This window comes from Apus apus, chromosome 24 (genome assembly GCF_020740795.1).
Source record: "Apus apus isolate bApuApu2 chromosome 24, bApuApu2.pri.cur, whole genome shotgun sequence".
NCBI lineage: Eukaryota > Metazoa > Chordata > Aves > Apodiformes > Apodidae > Apus > Apus apus.
In genome coordinates this window covers 4,862,203-4,878,554 of record NC_067305.1, presented here as the reverse complement: position 1 = coordinate 4,878,554, position 16,352 = coordinate 4,862,203, and the positions used below count along the sequence as shown (strand labels likewise).

At 56.0% G+C, this 16,352-nt stretch overlaps 2 protein-coding genes across 2 annotated transcripts; one reads left to right on the top strand and one right to left on the bottom strand.

Annotated features, from left to right (window-relative positions):
- Nucleotides 1–2,990: 2,990 nt before the first annotated feature.
- On the bottom strand, nucleotides 2,991–9,331 carry DDX49 (DEAD-box helicase 49). The gene is made up of 13 exons (XM_051639462.1): nucleotides 9,180–9,331; nucleotides 8,769–8,892; nucleotides 8,607–8,692; nucleotides 8,052–8,173; nucleotides 7,714–7,901; nucleotides 7,061–7,201; nucleotides 6,679–6,754; nucleotides 6,512–6,588; nucleotides 5,972–6,069; nucleotides 5,560–5,634; nucleotides 4,916–5,004; nucleotides 4,478–4,549; nucleotides 2,991–4,185 (listed from the first exon to the last, which is right to left on the bottom strand). Exons 1-13 carry the CDS (start codon nucleotides 9,292–9,294, stop codon nucleotides 4,009–4,011), a joined length of 1,440 nt encoding a protein of 479 aa, XP_051495422.1. The 5' UTR covers nucleotides 9,295–9,331; the 3' UTR covers nucleotides 2,991–4,008.
- COPE (COPI coat complex subunit epsilon) lies at nucleotides 9,327–15,795 on the top strand. The gene is made up of 10 exons (XM_051639499.1): nucleotides 9,327–9,569; nucleotides 10,318–10,380; nucleotides 10,761–10,861; nucleotides 11,020–11,172; nucleotides 11,927–11,980; nucleotides 12,429–12,510; nucleotides 13,572–13,727; nucleotides 14,174–14,242; nucleotides 14,474–14,548; nucleotides 15,451–15,795. Exons 1-10 carry the CDS (start codon nucleotides 9,351–9,353, stop codon nucleotides 15,496–15,498), a joined length of 1,020 nt encoding a protein of 339 aa, XP_051495459.1. The 5' UTR covers nucleotides 9,327–9,350; the 3' UTR covers nucleotides 15,499–15,795.
- Nucleotides 15,796–16,352: the final 557 nt, after the last annotated feature.

The window sequence follows — 16,352 nt, the reverse complement described above, 5'->3', positions numbered from 1 at the left end:
GGTGCTGGGCTCACAGCTTCTCCTTGTGAGGCTGGAGCAGAGTCTTCTGCTCCTCAACAACCTCCCTCCCAGAGGTGACAGGAATCCAAAGCAAATCAGGCAGGGACGTGTTCCCAGGAGACAGAGCTGCTGCAGGGCGTGTGAGAGGGCTTGGAACCAAACAGAGCCAGCAGGGAGGTTTTCTTAGCATAGAAAGCAGAAAATCTTGGGAATTCCTTCCCTCTGTCCCATTGATGCTGGCAGGGAGGAACTGGGGGACTGACAGTGTCAAGTGTGTCATGCCCAGAGTGAACACACATGCCTGGGCAGCTGCAGTTGGGCCCTGAACAAGGGTGTGTCATGAACAAGGAGTTTAATCATCAGAAACTGGCAGGGAAGAGCTCTGAGGTGCAGGGGGAAGGTGAAGGTTCAGCTAAGAAACTGCAAGGAGCCAGGAGGAGAGTCCTGGGATGGGGAAGGCAGCAAAGCCACAATGGAGCATTGCAAGGACTTGGGACCAGTCATGTCCTGCAAGTAGAGGGGAAATCCTGAGGCTTGAAGTGCTGACCTTGCTGCATGGGCAAGACCTGGGGACAGGCAGCCCTGTCCCCTCATTGTCTCCCTGCTTTCTCAAGCCAAATCTTTAATATCCAGCTGCCCAGCCAAGAAGCCCTGTGCTGGATTTCCCTCCCAACAAGGACCAGAGCACTCCAGGTGCCACCTGCCTGCACACAAGCTGCCCTGGGAGAAGGGCCTGGAGGGGAAAAGGCCATTCCTGGTACAAAAGCTTGTTGAGCAGCTTTTCAAGGCTTTCAAACCAGCTGAGTTGATGTTTGCAAAGAGCACCCAAAGGTGATTCAGCTGCATCCAGCAGCTGACACTGTGCAGGCTGGACCAGCATGAAGAACCCACGAGGAGGTCCAGCCCTGTTAACCCCCCCAGGTGGTGTCTGTGCAGCGAGGGCAGAGCTGAAAATGGCTGCACCTGCAGCAGAGCTGGAACACCAGCTCCAATGCAGCACTGCTGACTCAGCAGAGAGAAATCAAAAGCCTGGCCCAAAGATTATCTCAGACTGTTTCATTGCAGCTGCTTTTCCTTCCCTGTAGAGACCCAGAGCTTTCCTGCCTGGTGCAGCACCCAGAGATGAAGGGGGTGCCAGCTCCTGGAGGTGACTGCCATGTTCCCAAGCCTGGCCCCACTTCCCACAGTTGTTGTTCAGCACAAGTATCCGTGTGGAGGATTTCTCAAATATCTCAGCTGGGAGGATCCCAGCCTCTCCCTGCCAACCTTCTGGGAAGCACACCTCAGAGGTGGCTGTTCCTTCCTCCAGAAGCAGGGCAGAGATGGGGGGCAATGCTCCAGGAGCAAACATTTCCTGAAACACACCCCAAAGAGCCAACCCTGGCACCTGCCTCCAGACACGGACAGGACTGTGGAAGCCAGGTGGGAGTTGAGGAGCAGGTTCTTCCCGAGGCCCTCGGAGCGGCAGGACCGGGTGCTGGTTTCACAGGATGAGGAGGATGAGGAGGAGGATGAGGAGGAGGATGAGGAGGGCTGTCCCGGTGCGGGACTGTCCCCTCGCACCCGCCCCTGCCAGCGCCCTGTGAACAGGTCCGGGTGAGAGCAGCGATCCGAGATGCTGAATTGAGGAGGGTTTCCATGGCAACCCAGGAGGGAAACCCCCCCGAGCTGCAGCCGGGGAGGGACCAGGGACCCGGCGAGAGGCGGTGGGTGCCCCTGGGGGGCAGAGGGGGCAGGAGGGGCAGCCGTGGTGGGGCAGCCCGGGCACGGCAGGGCGGGCAGAGCCACGCACAGGAGGGCGGGTGGTTCTACACCTGAAACACCAGCCAGGCTGTGACGAGAAGGAAATCCTTCCCTTCCTAGGGGATCCCAAATGTTTATGACCATGCTCAGACACCCCCGGATGGAATATCCTACTCGGGGGGGGGCTGTACTGGCAGCACGTGCAGAAGTGCCACCCAGTGTCCTTTCACCCTGGGCAAGATGTAAATGCCTCATCTGGGAATTCAAGGCATCTTTCCACGTCCCAGCTAGCACAGCTGCCTCTTTTTTCCTATTCAGCCACTCCCAAGACTGATTGTCTGAAGCAAGAACATCCAGTCAGCACTAAAGAGAGCCCCTATTTCCAGCACGTGTCCTGCCCTCACAGAGGAGGCTGCTCCATGGAGACAAAAGATATATGAAAAGGAATTTTGAATAAAGCTGCAAGACAAGCAGCTTGATCAAACCCCACACGTCACATGTGGAAGGAGACGAGCAGAGAAACCCCCACCAGGCTGAAGCAGAGACTTCAGACAGCAGGTTAATAAGTGTCTGTGAGAGGAAGGAGTGACCCTCCCAGGCAGCAGCAGCCCCTCCCCCGGACAGCAGGAGCAGCCGGTCCCAGAGGGGATGTCTGTTTAATCCCCAGCTAACAGCCTTGCTGCACAATTAGCACACACGAGGCTGTAGAACAGTTAGTATTCAGAAAGCATCAGGCTGATACAAACCTGTTTGCTGCTGCAGCTGCCAGGGGTGGCAGCGAGCCGTGCTCCACGGCAGGAGCTGCGCTCCACGGCAGGCTGGAAGGGCTTTTTCCTTCCTGGAGGGCACCCAAGAGGAGAGAGTGAGGAACACCACCCAAACCCCAGGCAGTACCACACCCATCTCGGCTGCCAGCAGATGAACCTGCCCCTCCCAAGCTCCTGTCAGCATTCCAGCCTGGCCCAAAGGCAGCGCGAGGCGGCAGGAGTCCCCCTGGGGACAGGACTTCACTCTGCACAGACCATGCTCAGATTGGGCAAAGGCACCACATCCTTCCGGGAAAGCAGCCGGGCTCGGGATGCATGAGGGAGCTGAGGGATCTGGCACCCACCAGCTCCATCCTGTCCAGCTCATCTCTTGAAATAAAACCGGTTGTATCTCCAAGCCTTTGCCCACACAAGTGCTGCTCCCCAGCCCACGATCCCACAACTCCCCCGTGTGTTGGAGAAGGTCAAACATCCAGCCACTTGTTGCAATAAATATTTATTTGGGCACTGAGCATAGAAACTATTCTTGTAAGCCAGAGGACAGAAATAACAGGTCTTCAGTCTCCATCACAGAAAGCTCTGGCCATTAAAGAAGGCATCAAGGATCAAACCTGACATCAGAAGGGAAGTGGCCAAACTCTGGCCTCAGTCACTCTGGGATTCCTCCTGTTTCCAAATATATGTGATGCAAATCCACCCAGAAACCTACAGAGCAGACCCACACAGAGTTGGATCCAGATGATGTTTAAGACCCCTTGCACCCTCAGCCATTCCATGAACTATAAACCACTCTAGTGACTCCTGGATGGGACAAGAAACAAGGCAGTCCTACTCCTGGGGCTCTTTGAAGTGATCACCTGGGAAAACAGAATCCCCACAGCCCTGCTCTCCAAACAGTGACTCTGCCATCCCCATGGAGAGCAGCCCAGGGCTGGGGGCTGAGCCAAGGCAGGCAAGAGAATCACTGCAGTGTGCAAAGCAGAATTATCCCAAGACAACCCCAGGCCCAGCCACACACTGTGACCTCCCCATGTGTTCCAGGAATTTTCCTCTCAGAGAACTCTGGGCTGTGGCACAGACAGGGGCTGTGCTCATTTTGTCACAGTATTTTTAGACTTTGGCTCAGGGGAGACTCTTGATAAAAATAAGTGTGAGTGGCAAGCACCAGCCCTTGAAAGGGAAAGAGCAATGACTGAATGAAGGGGGAAGAGAGAGAGGATTTTTATTTCCCTTCACGTCACCAAGAATTCAGGTTTGGCCTCTCCTTTGCTGGAGGAAGGAAACTGCTCTTGAAAGACATTCTTCAGGAGACTGGCCCAGCCTGCCAGGAGGGGCCCAAGCCAGCAGCAGGGAGGAAGATAACAGGAGTAGTTTATCAGAGTCCCTTCTCATCACCGACCTTCCCTCTACTCTCCAACACTGATTTCAGGTCAGGAATGTCCACATTAAAACACATGAGGTCCCAGTATTCCCAAAGCAGCAGCAAGGCCAGAGGATGTTACTTCTCCTCCTGCACAAGCCGTTTGTTCCTCCGCTCCATCTTCTTCTGCAGTTTCCTCTTCAGCCTCAGCTGCTTCTTCCTCTGCAGCGTCGCCTGGAGCTTCTCACGACATTCCTTGTTCTTCTTCCTGATCTTGGCCAGCTCTGCCTTCCTCTTCGCCTCCAGATCTGGATCCTGCAATGGCAGATGTCACACAAGTGACATGCCCAGGGACAGTGCCAGCCCCCCTGCCTGTCCTAGATGCTCACACTGCTTTCCCAGCCCGGGCCTCCCTGTGCTGCAGGACTCACACATCCTTCTGATGCACTTTTTAAGATCAGTCCCCCTCTAAGATAAAACCTCCCCACCCTGCAGGGGAGTGAGGCAGACACCCCCCAGCAGTGAGGGAGGAATGTTATTCCCCTTCCACACGGATGGCACAGCACCAGCTACTGAGCAAAGGAGCTTCTGTGGCAGCAACTCTCACCTTCCCTTCCAGGATCATTTGTTTCCTCTTGTTTATTTCTTTCCTCTCATCGAAATCCGTTCCCTCCAGTTCCTGTCAAGGCAAAACCACAACAGGGCCATCAGGCACCAAGCACTGAGTGTGACCTGGAGAACAGCAGGGCAGCTCTCAAGGGTCAGTAGGACCTCACCACAGGGCACACATCTGGTAGCCAGCAGAGCCTCCCCCCAAAATACCACCCTCAAGAATAGAGCAAACCCAGGGGATGTAACTACAACCACCCTCCCCACACTCAGGTCTGGGTGATTCCACCAGAAAAAGGAACCCAACTTCTTCTTTAGGTGCTCAAGAGCAAAGCTGTGTACCCAGAGCCACAGGGACTGCTGTGGATTTCCTGGGTACCCCCAGCTGCCCAGCATCTCCAGGCAGAACAAAGGGGCTTCATCCTGCCACACTCACTATTTCACATTCCCTCCTGGTGACGTTCACTTGGGTGAGGATGTCAAGCACGAGCTGCTCCTCCACAGAGAACTCCTGCAGCTGCAGCTCTGCATCAGGGAGAGACATTTACAGCGTTGGTTACAAAACCCAAGGGCATATTCTCAACTGTCAAAAAATCCAGTATGACTGGATTGTCAGTGAATTGCTGTCATCTGCTGTGATCCCTCTCACTTCTGCAGCCTACAACACAGGAGCAAACCTGCCCACAATGCCCCACAGCACCAGATCCTGCATTTTTTAGCTCCACTTCCAAAAAAAAAAAATAGTCTGAACCTATGGAAAGCAACCTGTTCTTTCTGTTCACCTCAGCACATACAGCAGCCAGGAAAGAAGCAGCTGCCTGCTTTAATAAAAAGGTTACTGACCAAGTCCAACACTGTTTGCAGGGAGACAAAAGGTCCATGCCTGGCACACTCAGGCAGAACTGACATGGAGACCCAAAGTGCTCCTGCTCTTTTCCAAGCCTCAGCCACACAGGCAAGATAAACCACTTTTATGCTGATGTTAGGGCTCATACATTCAGCACTGATGAGATCAGGGCTGTAGGTACCACAAGGACACGTGATCCCAGGTTCTAGCAGCCTTCCTGGAGCTCTACTCACTGATCTCCTCCTCGATGGCATGTACGAGGTGGATGTCGTACTGTGTCACCAGCGTGATGGCCATTCCCTTCCGACCTGGAGGGTGGAAACACAGTCATGAAGGACCCCTGGAAAGCAGAGGGAGGTGAAGCCAGCCCCATGCCCAATTCCATCCAGCTCCCAGCCTATCACATGGTGGTGACCAGGTGCTCCAGGGGGTCTTTATTTGTGCTGAAAGATCAGGTAGCGATCGGTGCAGATCAGACACAGGCCAGGGTGAGCCACGGCTGCAACCCAAGGCAGGATGGCAGTGATCTGAGCAGATCTGGTGCTGAAGGAAAAGCCTCATCTCCTTCCACCCCCCTCGCAGCCCCCAGGGCCCAGCTCCAGCAGAGGGATCCCAGTTTCAGCCAAGGTGGCTTTCCCAGCTCACCCGCCCGCGCCGTCCGGCCGACCCGGTGGATGTAGATTCTGGGCAGCCCAGGAGTGTTGTGGTTGATGACAACTTGTACTGTGGGAATGTCCAAACCTCTGGAATGCAGGGAAAGAACAGAAGTTGAGAAATGCTGGTTTAAGAGCTGCAGTTTGATCTCCTGCCCTCTGCCTTCTCCAGGAGCTCCATACTCTCACGATTCCCATCTTTATTGGCTCAGGGGGATTCTAGGACAACCCCCCCCCCTTGCAGGCAGGGAACACGTCGTGTCCTTCCCCCCATCCCAGGGAACGGACTCAGCCTCACAGAAATCATCCTCCTGCTGGAACACACCCCCTGCTGCAGCAAAACCTGCCCGGGGCAGAGCTGCACCACACACAAGGGGGCTCCAAAACACAGCTCAGAGATGTTCTACAAGAGAACAAGCCCGTCCCACCTGAGTGGGAGGAATTTGCTTAACCCAGACTAATCCCCCCCCTGGTTCTGGTGCTGAAAAATCAAGCCTAGGACCTTTGGCCAGAGACCATGTTTGTCCCTCACCTGGCAGCAACATCAGTGGCAATGAGAATCTTAAAGATGCTGGACTTGAACTTTGCTAACGCTGCAAATCGTTGCCGCTGGGAAGAGAAATTCCTGTGTGAGGGCCCTGGTGACCCAGAGGAGCTGCAGGACTGGGACATCCAGCACCACATCTGTCCATCCCTCACCTGTTTCATCATGGAATGCAGAGCTACAGAAGGAAATTTGTACTTCCTAAGCATCATGTTCAAGACCTGGCAGTCCCTTGGAGGAAAAAAAAAATACAGTAAAATCAGAATCTAAGAGGGAAATGTGAAGCTGGTGGAGCAGGACAGAGCTGAGGGTTCCTCCAGCAGCCCCCACCCTAATGACCACAAAAGTGCTCTGGCACAGGCAGGGAACAGGACACCCACCCCTCACCCCTGGGGCTGAGCAAAGGAAAAGCTGTTTGTACCACGTGTCAGAAGAGATGAAGGGATCAGCCACCATCCCACCTCACACCCAGGGATCTGGAATCTCCACAGGAATGGGAAGTCACCAAGGGTGACCAGGAGGAACATCACCACTCACTTGCAGGTTTTAGTGAAGATAATAATGGACCAGTCCTGGTGCTGGTCCTGGAAGGTCTGGATCAGGTGGACAAGGTAGGCATCCTTCATTGCCTCGGGCACCAGCAGGTAACGTTGGTCCAGCTCGTCCACTGTCCTCACCCTGGGGGAGGGGAAGGCAAAGAAAACAAAAACAACAAACAAACCTGCCCTGGAGACAGGCTGGGAGAGTTGGGGTGTTCATCCTGGAGAAGAGAAGGCTCCAGGGAGACCTTAGAGCACCTTCCAGGGCCTGAAGGGGCTCCAGGAAAGCTGGGGAGGGACTTGGGACAAGGGCAGGGAGGGAGAGGACAAGGGGGGATGGATGAAAACTGGAAGAGGGAGGTTGAGGTTGGAGATGAGGAGGGAATTCTGGAGTGTGAGGGTGGTGAGAGCCTGGCCCAGGTTGCCCAGGGAAGCTGTGGCTGCCCCATCCCTGGCAGTGTTGAAGGGCAGGTTGGATGGGGACTGGATGATCTTTCAGGTCCTTTCCAACCTTCACCCTTCCCTGATTCTATTCTCTAAAAACCTTTGGGAAGTGAAGATGGAACAAGAGGGAGACGAAGGAGAGAAGCGAGGAGACAAGGAAGAGGAAAGTGCATTCTGAATCTCCCGAGCAGAGGGGAAGGGGCTCACTCGGACACGGCCTCCCAGAAGAAGGGTCTGTTCCCCGCCAGGCTCTGCAGCTCCTGCAGCGCGTGGCTGAGGGTGGCGCTGAACAGCAGCGTCTGGCGCCGGGCGGGGACGGCGCCCAGCACCGCCTCCAGCTCCGCGCTGAAGTCTGCGCAGCCCTGCTCCAGCAGCCGGTCCGCCTCGTCCAGCACCTGCGGGCGGCACCGACCCCCTCAGCCCCCCGCGGCGCCGGGAGGGGAGCCGGGAAGGGGGGGGGGAGCCGGGAAGGGGGGGGGGGAGCCGGGAAGGGGGGGGGGGGAGCCGGGAAGGGATGAGACAGGACGCGGGAAAAAACGTCTCACCAGGAACTTGAGCTTCTTGAGGCTGAAGGTGCTGGAGCTGCGGAGGTGATCGGCCAGCCTGCCCGGCGTGGCGATCACCACGTGGGGCTTCCGGGACAGCTCCAGGGCCTGGGCCACCATGTCTGCAACGGGGGCACCGGGCTGAGCCGGGCACGGCCCCGGGGCGGGGCAGGGGGCAGCGGGGGGGGCCGAGGGTGGGTGGTGAGAACATCTTGTTCCCCAGAAGGGTTATCAGGACACGTGGAGTCACCTCCCTGCAGGGGTTTGGGAGTCATAGAGACACGGCTCTGAGGGGGGTGGTTTGGTTAAGGGCTTGTCAGGGCTGGTTAACAGCTGGTTAACAGCTGGTTAACAGCTGGACTCCGTGATCTTTTACAGTGTTTCCCAACCAAGGGAATTCTGTGAACCTAAAACTGCTCCAGGAGGCTGGAAAAGAGCCCTCTCCTCGTTCCCACCCGCTGCAGAACAGCTCCCCCGCGCCAGGAGGGAAAACCCGGTGGGAAGAGACCCCGCCCCGGGCCCTGCCCGCCCCCCGGGGCCGCCCCCCGCGCTCACCCAGGCCTCCCACCACCACGCAGTCCTTCAGGCCGAGGGGCTTCCCCAGGACTCGGAACTGCTCGGCGATCTGCTGCGCCAGCTCCCTGCGGGGGGACACAGCTGAGCCGGGCCCGGCCGCCGCCCGCGGGCCGGGCTGGGCCCTCCCGGTGCCGCCGGTACCTGGTGGGGGTCAGCACCAGGCAGAAGATGCCGTAGGGATCCTGGGCGAGCACGTGCAGCACCGGCAGCACAAAGGCCGCCGTCTTCCCGCTGCCCGTCTTGGCGCAGCCCAGGCAGTCGCGACCTGCGAGGAGAAGAACGGGGGGAACGTGAGTGGCCGGGAACGGGAGCGGGGGGAGCGGGGGGAGCGGGGCCCGGGGGGGGGAGCGGGGGCACCGGGGGGGTGGGAAGCGGGGGCACCGGGAGGGGGAGGAAGCGGGGCCCGGGGCGGGGGGGGGGGGGGGGGGGAAGTGGGGCCCGGGGGTGGTGAAGCGGGGCCCGGGGGGGGAGCGGGGCTGGGGGAGCGGGGCCCGGGGGGGGAGCGGGGCCGGGGGGAGCGGGGCCGGGGGGAGCGGGGCCCGGGGCGCTCACCCTGCAGGATGGGCGGGATGCAGGCCTCCTGCACGGGCGTGGGCCGGGTCAGCCCGACCTGCCGCGCCTGCTCCGCCAGCCAGGGCGCCAGGCCCAGCGCTCGGAACGCCGCCATCCGCCCGCTCGGCCGCTCCCAGCCTGCCTCGCTCCGCAGCCGCTTCCGGCGCCTGGATGACGCTGACGACTCCTTGCGTTCCTATTGGCTGCGGCGGGAGGTTTCCATGGAGACCGCCGGGCCCGGCGACTTCCGGAGACGTGTCCGAGGGGGAAATGGCGGCGGGAGCGGGGCCCGCGGGGCAGGGCGGCGATGCCGATGAGCTCTTCGACGTGAAGAACAGCTTCTACATCGGGGCCTACCAGGCATCCATCAACGAGGCGCAGCGGGTCAAGGTGCGGGCGGTTCGGGCCGGGGGTGTCGGGGTGTTCCCTTGGCCCGGGGCCGGGGGAGCGAGGCCAGAGGAGGCCCCGGAGATGATGGGAGGGCTGGAGCAGCTCTGCTCTGGGGACAGGCTGGGAGAGTTGGGGTGTGCAGCCTGGAGAAGAGAAGGCTCCAGGGAGACCTGAGAGCACCTTCCAGTGCCTGAAGGGGCTCCAGGAAAGCTGGGGAGGGGCTTGGGACAAGGGCAGGGAGGGAGAGGACAAGGGGGTATGGATGAAAACTGGAAGAGGGAGATTTAGGTTGGACATGAAGAGGAAATTCTTTGCTGTGAGGGTGGTGAGAGCCTGGCCCAGGTTGCCCAGGGAAGCTGTGGCTGCCCCATCCCTGGCAGTGTTGAAGGGCAGGTTGGATGGGGCTTGGAGCAGCCTGGGCTGGTGGGAGGTGTCCCTGCCCATGCAGGGGGGGTTGGATCTAGTTGATCTTTCAGGTCCCTTCTAAACCATTCCATGATGATTCTATGACCTGCCTCCCTTTGGCTGCCCCCATGGCTAAAACCACCAGGCTGGGCCTCCCCATGTCCCCTCTGTCCCTTTGTGCCCAGCCCAGGCTCAGGGCTCCCTGCTCTAGCACTGGGGGGCTTCTGTGAGAATGTGAATGGGGGGGACTGTTTCTTCAGGCAAGTCTGTGTGTGGAGGTGTTGTTGTGGGGCTGGATTGTGCCTGTCCCTGACAGAGGCTCTTGTTCCTGTCATCCCCTCAGCCATCCAGTCCAGAGAAGGAAGTGGAGAGGGATGTGTTCCTGTTCCGAGCCTACATTGCCCAGGTGAGGTCACAGGGCTGGGCAGGGTGTGGGTCCCAGCCCTGTCAGCACAGGGTTCCATGGTCTGCTGGGAATTCCTCCTGCAGCACTGGGGCACCACACAGTCCTTCAGGGAATCAACCCTGTGTGTGCAGGGCTGGCATAACCTGACAAGACCTCCTTGAGAGGGAACATGTTTATCTTTAAAATACCACATGGGCACACAGTTCTCCTCAGGGCCATGACATCTGGCTGCCCTTGCAGAGAGTCAGGTGAGACATAAAGTAGAAATTCCCTGTTCCTGTTGATTGTTCTTTTTGGCTGAGGTTTTGGAAAGTGAGCAATTATTGCCTGGGTGCTGAATAATTAGGAAGTCTCAGATTCTTCTTTCTTGCCCTCAACAGAGAAAATATGGGGTTGTTCTGGATGAAATTAAAGCCAGTGCTTGTCCTGAGCTCCAAGCAGTGAGGATGTTTGCAGAGTATCTTTCAAATGAGAGCCAAAGGTAAGAGCTCAGGAGTGGGAGCTCCAGCCCTGTCCTGCAGGAAATCTGCTTCCCAGTGGGAAGTTTTTTGCAGAAGGGCAAGACTGGGGGATGGACACAAGATCTTTGTGTCTTGCTTAGTCATAAAACTCCCAAATTCTCACCCTTGCTCCTCACAGGGATGGAATAGTTGCTGATTTGGACAAGAAAATGGCAAAAAGTGTGGATGTGGCCAACACCACCTTCCTGCTGATGGCAGCTTCCATCTACTTCCAGGACCAGAATCCCGACGCGGCTCTGCGGGCCCTGCACCAGGGGGAGAGCCTGGAGTGGTGAGGGGCATCCCGGGAGAGCCTGGGCTTGGGAGAGGGAATGCCTGAGCTCTGGCTTGGCTCTGACAGCCTCCAGACCCTCAGGAGCTGCTCTGGGCTTTGCCTTCCAAGCTGGAAGTGACTTGGTGCTGGTCCCACCGTGTCGGGTCTCTTGCTGCCTTGGGAACCTGGGGTGTTGGTCCCTGTGTGGTCAGAGCTGTGGGATGGGTTGTGGCAGCACTGGGGAGCTTGGAGCAAGATTCCCTCTTCCAGGCCCTGCTCCAAGAGCTGCCTGCTCTGCTGGCTCCCCAGGACAGGGGCTTGTCCTGGGTGCTGCCCCTGCAGCCCTGCTCCTCTGCAGGCTCCCAGGAAATGTGTGGGGAGCAGGGAAACCTGCAGCTGGGAAACCACTTTGCTCTGGGAGATCTTATAGTGGCCTTCCAGTGCCTGAGGGGGCTGCTGGAAAATTGGGGAGGGACTTGGGACAAGGGCAGGGAGGGAGAGGACAAGGGGGGATGGATGAAAACTGGAAGAGGGAGATTGAGGTTGGACATGAGGAGGAAATTCTGGAGTGTGAGGGTGGTGAGAGCCTGGCCCAGGTTGCCCAGGGAAGCTGTGGCTGCCCCATCCCTGGCAGTGTTGAAGGGCAGGTTTGATGGGGCTTGGAGCAGCCTGGGCTGGTGGGAGGTGTCCCTGCCCATGCAGGGGATGGGACTGGATGGTCTTTAAGGTCCTTCCACCTCAAACTGTTCCATGGTTCTCTCATTCCCTGCAGCATGGCCATGATGATACAGATTCTTCTGAAGCTCGACAGGCTCGACCTGGCTCGGTAGGTTTGTGTCCCTTTGCTCTTGTGGGCTGGGCCTTGAGGAGAGGATTTCCACCCCCCCAGCTTTTTTTGACACCCACAGCAGACAGAAGAACTTGTGTGTAGTTGCAGATGTGCTGCAGAAGGTTTTTACTCTTCCAGCTGTAAAAGCTGTGGAGATAGTAGAAGTGGATGCAGCTGAAGGAAGAGCTGGATCTCTAGGTTTAGTCTCATCAGCACAACATGGTTGGAATCTCTCCTCTTGGGTTTCTAACTTCCCAGAGGGAGGTAAAGCAGGGAGGTCTGGCACAGATGGAGCCCTTAAAACATCAAGAGGTGTTTGTGCCACGTTCCCAGCTGGCTGTGGCTGCAGGGCTGGAAGAGCTGAGAGAAGAAACTGCAGCCTTTTGCTGCTGTTTTCAAGCAGTTGCCTTCTCTTTCTGTTGTGTGATTCCCACTTCTTCTGCAGCAAGGAACTGAAGAAGATGCAGGAGCAGGATGAGGATGCAACTCTCACTCAGCTGGCAACTGCCTGGGTGAACCTGGCCACAGTGAGTGCCTCCAGTGCCCCCTGCAGCATCTGGAAGACTCCAGATCTTGTTCCAAACTGCTCCTTTCACACTGTGCTCCCAGAACAGCAGGCAGGGGTTTTCTTGCTTTGGGGATTTTCTTGGTTGGTTTGTTTGTTTATTTTTCCCCTTCCTTCAAGTACACAGAAAACACTGGGAGCTGGTTTCAGAACTCACTGGCAGCTTTGATGCTTGGCCTTTGATCTGTGCTCCTGAGCCCTCACCTCCCACAGGGAACTGCTGAACCTCACTTCAATAATTCACAGAAGCTTAGGGCATAAAGTGGAAAGCTGCAGAGTTCCTGGCACCCAGACCTTGCAGGGCAACTCTTAAGTAAAAAATATAATTCTCTCCTGAGACCAAACTGTCTTTAAGTGTGTTTGTGAGTCAGACAAAAGCATCCAGTGCTTGGCAGTCCAGATAATCAGCTGACTGAAGAGAAATAGTCTCCTAAAATCCAGTGAGGTCCAATAACCTGTTATACTAGTAAGACCTCTTTTTGTAAGTGTTGTCTGGATGTTGTTATGGAGGCTGTCATGCATGGCCCTTGCCTCACCACAGTATGTGGCTGGATTGTCCTGAAGATCTTGGTTTCCACAAGGGATCCTGCCTCTAATTGCTGAGAGCTGCTGCTTGTGGAAGCTTCTGAACTTGGAACTTTTAGAAAAGCTGAGCATCCAAACCTGCCTTTAGTTATAAAAACCTCATTTCATAATCCCTTGTTACATCAAACATCTGAAGTGGTTCTTTTGAAGTGGTGTTTTTTTTCTTTTGAAATGGAAACCTGGATCTTTTCATCATTTAATTGGCTCTTTTTAATATTTTTGCATCTCTCTCAGCTGCTGGCTGCCAGGGAGCTGTGGTGGCACAGGAGATCACACCCATCTCAGCAGCTCTTGGCTTTGCTTCTGACCCATTTCATACCTGGGCTTTATAACCCTAGAAATGAATCTTGTGGCCTAGTCCTTCAACCATGGCAGGAATGCACAGGGTTCCTAGCAACCTGTGGTGAAAATGTGGGTGTTTGTCTTCTCCCTTTGCAGGGTGGGGAGAAGTTACAAGATGCCTACTACATCTTCCAAGAGATGGCAGACAAGTGCTCCTCCACCCTGCTCCTGCTGAACGGCCAAGCAGCCTGCTACATGGCTCAGGGCAAGTGGGATGATGCAGAGGGAGTGCTCCAGGAGGCACTGGACAAGGTACTTTGTGGTTTTGCCAAGTGGATTGGCTTTCAGGGGGGTGTACAGAAAATCAGGAAGGCCTTTCATCCTGTGAAACTTCCTGAAAAATACCAATGTCTTCATCTGTGTCACTAAGGGTGGTCCCTGCTCAGACCTGCCTTGGCTTCTGGAAGTGAAATACCAGGGAAGCTGTGGCTGCCCCATCCCTGGCAGTGTTGAAGGGCAGGTTGGATGGGGCTTGGAGCAACCTGGGCTGGTGGGAGGTGTCCCTGCCATGCAGGGGGGTTGGATCTAGATGATCTTTAAGGTCCCTTCCAACCCAAACTTTCCCACGATCCTGCCTTGCCAGTTCCAGTGGGGTGAGCTCTGGGCTTGGCAGAGCTGGGTGCAGAGCTGTGCTGGTCGTTACACTTGAGCAGGGTAGAGCTGAGTCAGATACATGAGGTGATTGTTCTTGTTTTCAGGACAGTGGCCATCCTGAGACCCTGATCAACCTCGTGGTCCTGTCACAGCACTTGGGCAAACCCCCAGAGGTGAGGCTTGGCTGGTGGTGCTCAGCAAGCAGCACAGCCCCCTGCTCCTGCTGCACCTGGGAACTGCCCTGGGGCTTGGCTTTTTTATCTGTTCCCATCAGGACTGGCCTTAAAAGAAAGATTACCCAAAAGTAAATAGTTGTGGGTGCAGGGAGCCCACATCTTCAGCAGTCAGGAAGTGCTTGTGGAAATACAGGTGTTCACCTCAACTTCTCTCTCTCCTCCCCTCAGGTTACAAATCGCTATTTGTCACAGTTGAAAGATGCTCATAAAAATCACCCCTTCATCAAGGAGTATCAGGCAAAGGTACTAATGACTTTCTCAGATAAAATGGGATTTCTCATGCCTCAAACCTCTGGTGGGGGGAGTGGGTGGATGCTTTACAGCTGCAGCTCTGAGGGGCAGGTCCCTGTTCTCTGTCACATCAGCTGGCAGCAAAATTGTCTAGCCCTTGTGGGAGATTCTGGGAAACAGAATCCAGGGGTTAAACAAAGGGCTGATGCACCCAAACCTGGAAGTGTCTTGAAGAAATAACTCTGGAATATGGGTTCTTAATCCAAGTCACAAGTGTGTTACCATCAGGGGTGTTCAGCCTGGAGAAGAGAAGGCTCCAGGGAGACCTTAGAGCACCTTCCAGTGCCTGAAGGGGCTCCAGGAAAGCTGGGGAGGGGCTTGGGACAAGGGCAGGGAGGGAGAGGACAAGGGGGGAGGGATTGAAACTGAATGAGGGAGATTGAGGTTGGACATGAGGAGGAAATTCTTTGCTGTGAGGGTGGTGAGAGCCTGGCCCAGGTTGCCCAGGGAAGCTGTGGCTGCCCCATCCCTGGCAGTGTTGAAGGGCAGGTTGGATGGGGCTTGGAGCAGCCTGGGCTGGTGGGAGGTGTCCCTGCCCATGCAGGGGGTGGGACTGGATGGTCTTTGAGGTCCCTTCCAACACAAACCATTCGATCATTAACAATGGAAACATCCTTGTGGAAGAGAGAATTTGGGGAGGGGGGAAGAAGGATAAAGGTGACAACAAAGGGAAAATGGAACAAACTGGAAAAAAAAAAAAAAAAAGGAGAACTGATGGAGATTATTTTGCTTCTTAGCGTTCCTCTTGCCTTCCTGAGCTGGGGTAGCAGTGTTGTGTTCAGCTACTGCAGCTTTTATGAAATGATCCACGAAGTTCAGGATTTGTTCACTCTCTCTTTGTTTCTGATTTGAAGGAGAACGACTTTGCCCGGCTGGCCATGCAATACGCCCCCAGCGGCTGAGGAGGGGCAGGAGCCTGCAGCCCGGGTACCCCGGGGACTGGGCTTGCTGTGCAAAACCTCTCTGGTAACACGGGAAAATGCCCCCCCCGCCAGTCAGTCTGGCTTAACTCTCTCAGCAGGGTCTTGCCATCCTCTAAGCCAGGGCTAGAGCTGTATTTAATGTGCAGCTGCTTGGATTTGGTAGCTGAAAATGCTGCCTTCTGGCTTAGCTGGGTCCTGAACTCTGTTTAAAACACAGCAGCCATCAGGAGTGAGCAGCACTGCACCTCACCCCTTCCTAATAAAGCCTTTTCTGGATCTGTGTGCCCCTTAATTTCTGGCATTGAAGTAATTCCACTCTGGGACTGAACCCTGTGCCCTGTGGGAAGAGTATGAAGGTTAATTTGAAGCATCTGCATTCAGATGAGTCCTGAGCTGGTGGATCTCCTTTCAGCCTGGCTGGGGACTCCTTTGCCTTCACATCCTCCGGAAGGGGCGTAGGCAGCTCTAGGGGTTACTGCTGGTGAGAGGGAAAGCTTCCCAGAATAAAAATAATCCCATGGTAATAGGCTCAAGCCTTAATCTTAAATTGGTAAAAGGCAGCAGCTCGTGTCCTGGAGCCAAGAAAGCCCCTCCTGCAGTACGTGTGGAAATGCACTTGTCAGCAGTTGCTCCTGAAAGCCTGGTGGTTGCTGAACCTGACCTGGTTGCTGAACCTGACCTGTTGTGGTGGAACAGAACGTGATCCAGCTCTTCCTGGTTCTGCTTTTCTGTGGCCTGGGGCTCCTGTGTGGCATTTCAGAGCCTGTGTTGAGATTGTGTCACCTCAGAGGTGCAGATGGCCCAGTGGAACCCTCAGGTGGAACCACCTGGAC

What these genes read in the sequence shown, in the direction of transcription:
- DDX49 (XM_051639462.1), bottom strand. Translation starts at nt 9,294, where the DNA reads ATGGCGGCGTTCCGAGCGCTGGGCCTGGCGCCCTGGCTGGCGGAGCAG. An exon ending in CATCCCGCCCATCCTGCAGG is followed by an intron (nt 8,893 to 9,179) that starts GTGAGCGCCCCG and finishes TTCTCCTCGCAG; the next exon opens with GTCGCGACTGCCTGGGCTGC. An exon ending in CGTGGTGGTGGGAGGCCTGG is followed by an intron (nt 8,174 to 8,606) that starts GTGAGCGCGGGG and finishes CCCCCGTTGCAG; the next exon opens with ACATGGTGGCCCAGGCCCTG.
- COPE (XM_051639499.1), top strand. Translation starts at nt 9,351, where the DNA reads ATGACGCTGACGACTCCTTGCGTTCCTATTGGCTGCGGCGGGAGGTTT. An exon ending in CTTTCAAATGAGAGCCAAAG is followed by an intron (nt 10,862 to 11,019) that starts GTAAGAGCTCAG and finishes TGCTCCTCACAG; the next exon opens with GGATGGAATAGTTGCTGATT. An exon ending in ACTTGGGCAAACCCCCAGAG is followed by an intron (nt 14,243 to 14,473) that starts GTGAGGCTTGGC and finishes TCCTCCCCTCAG; the next exon opens with GTTACAAATCGCTATTTGTC.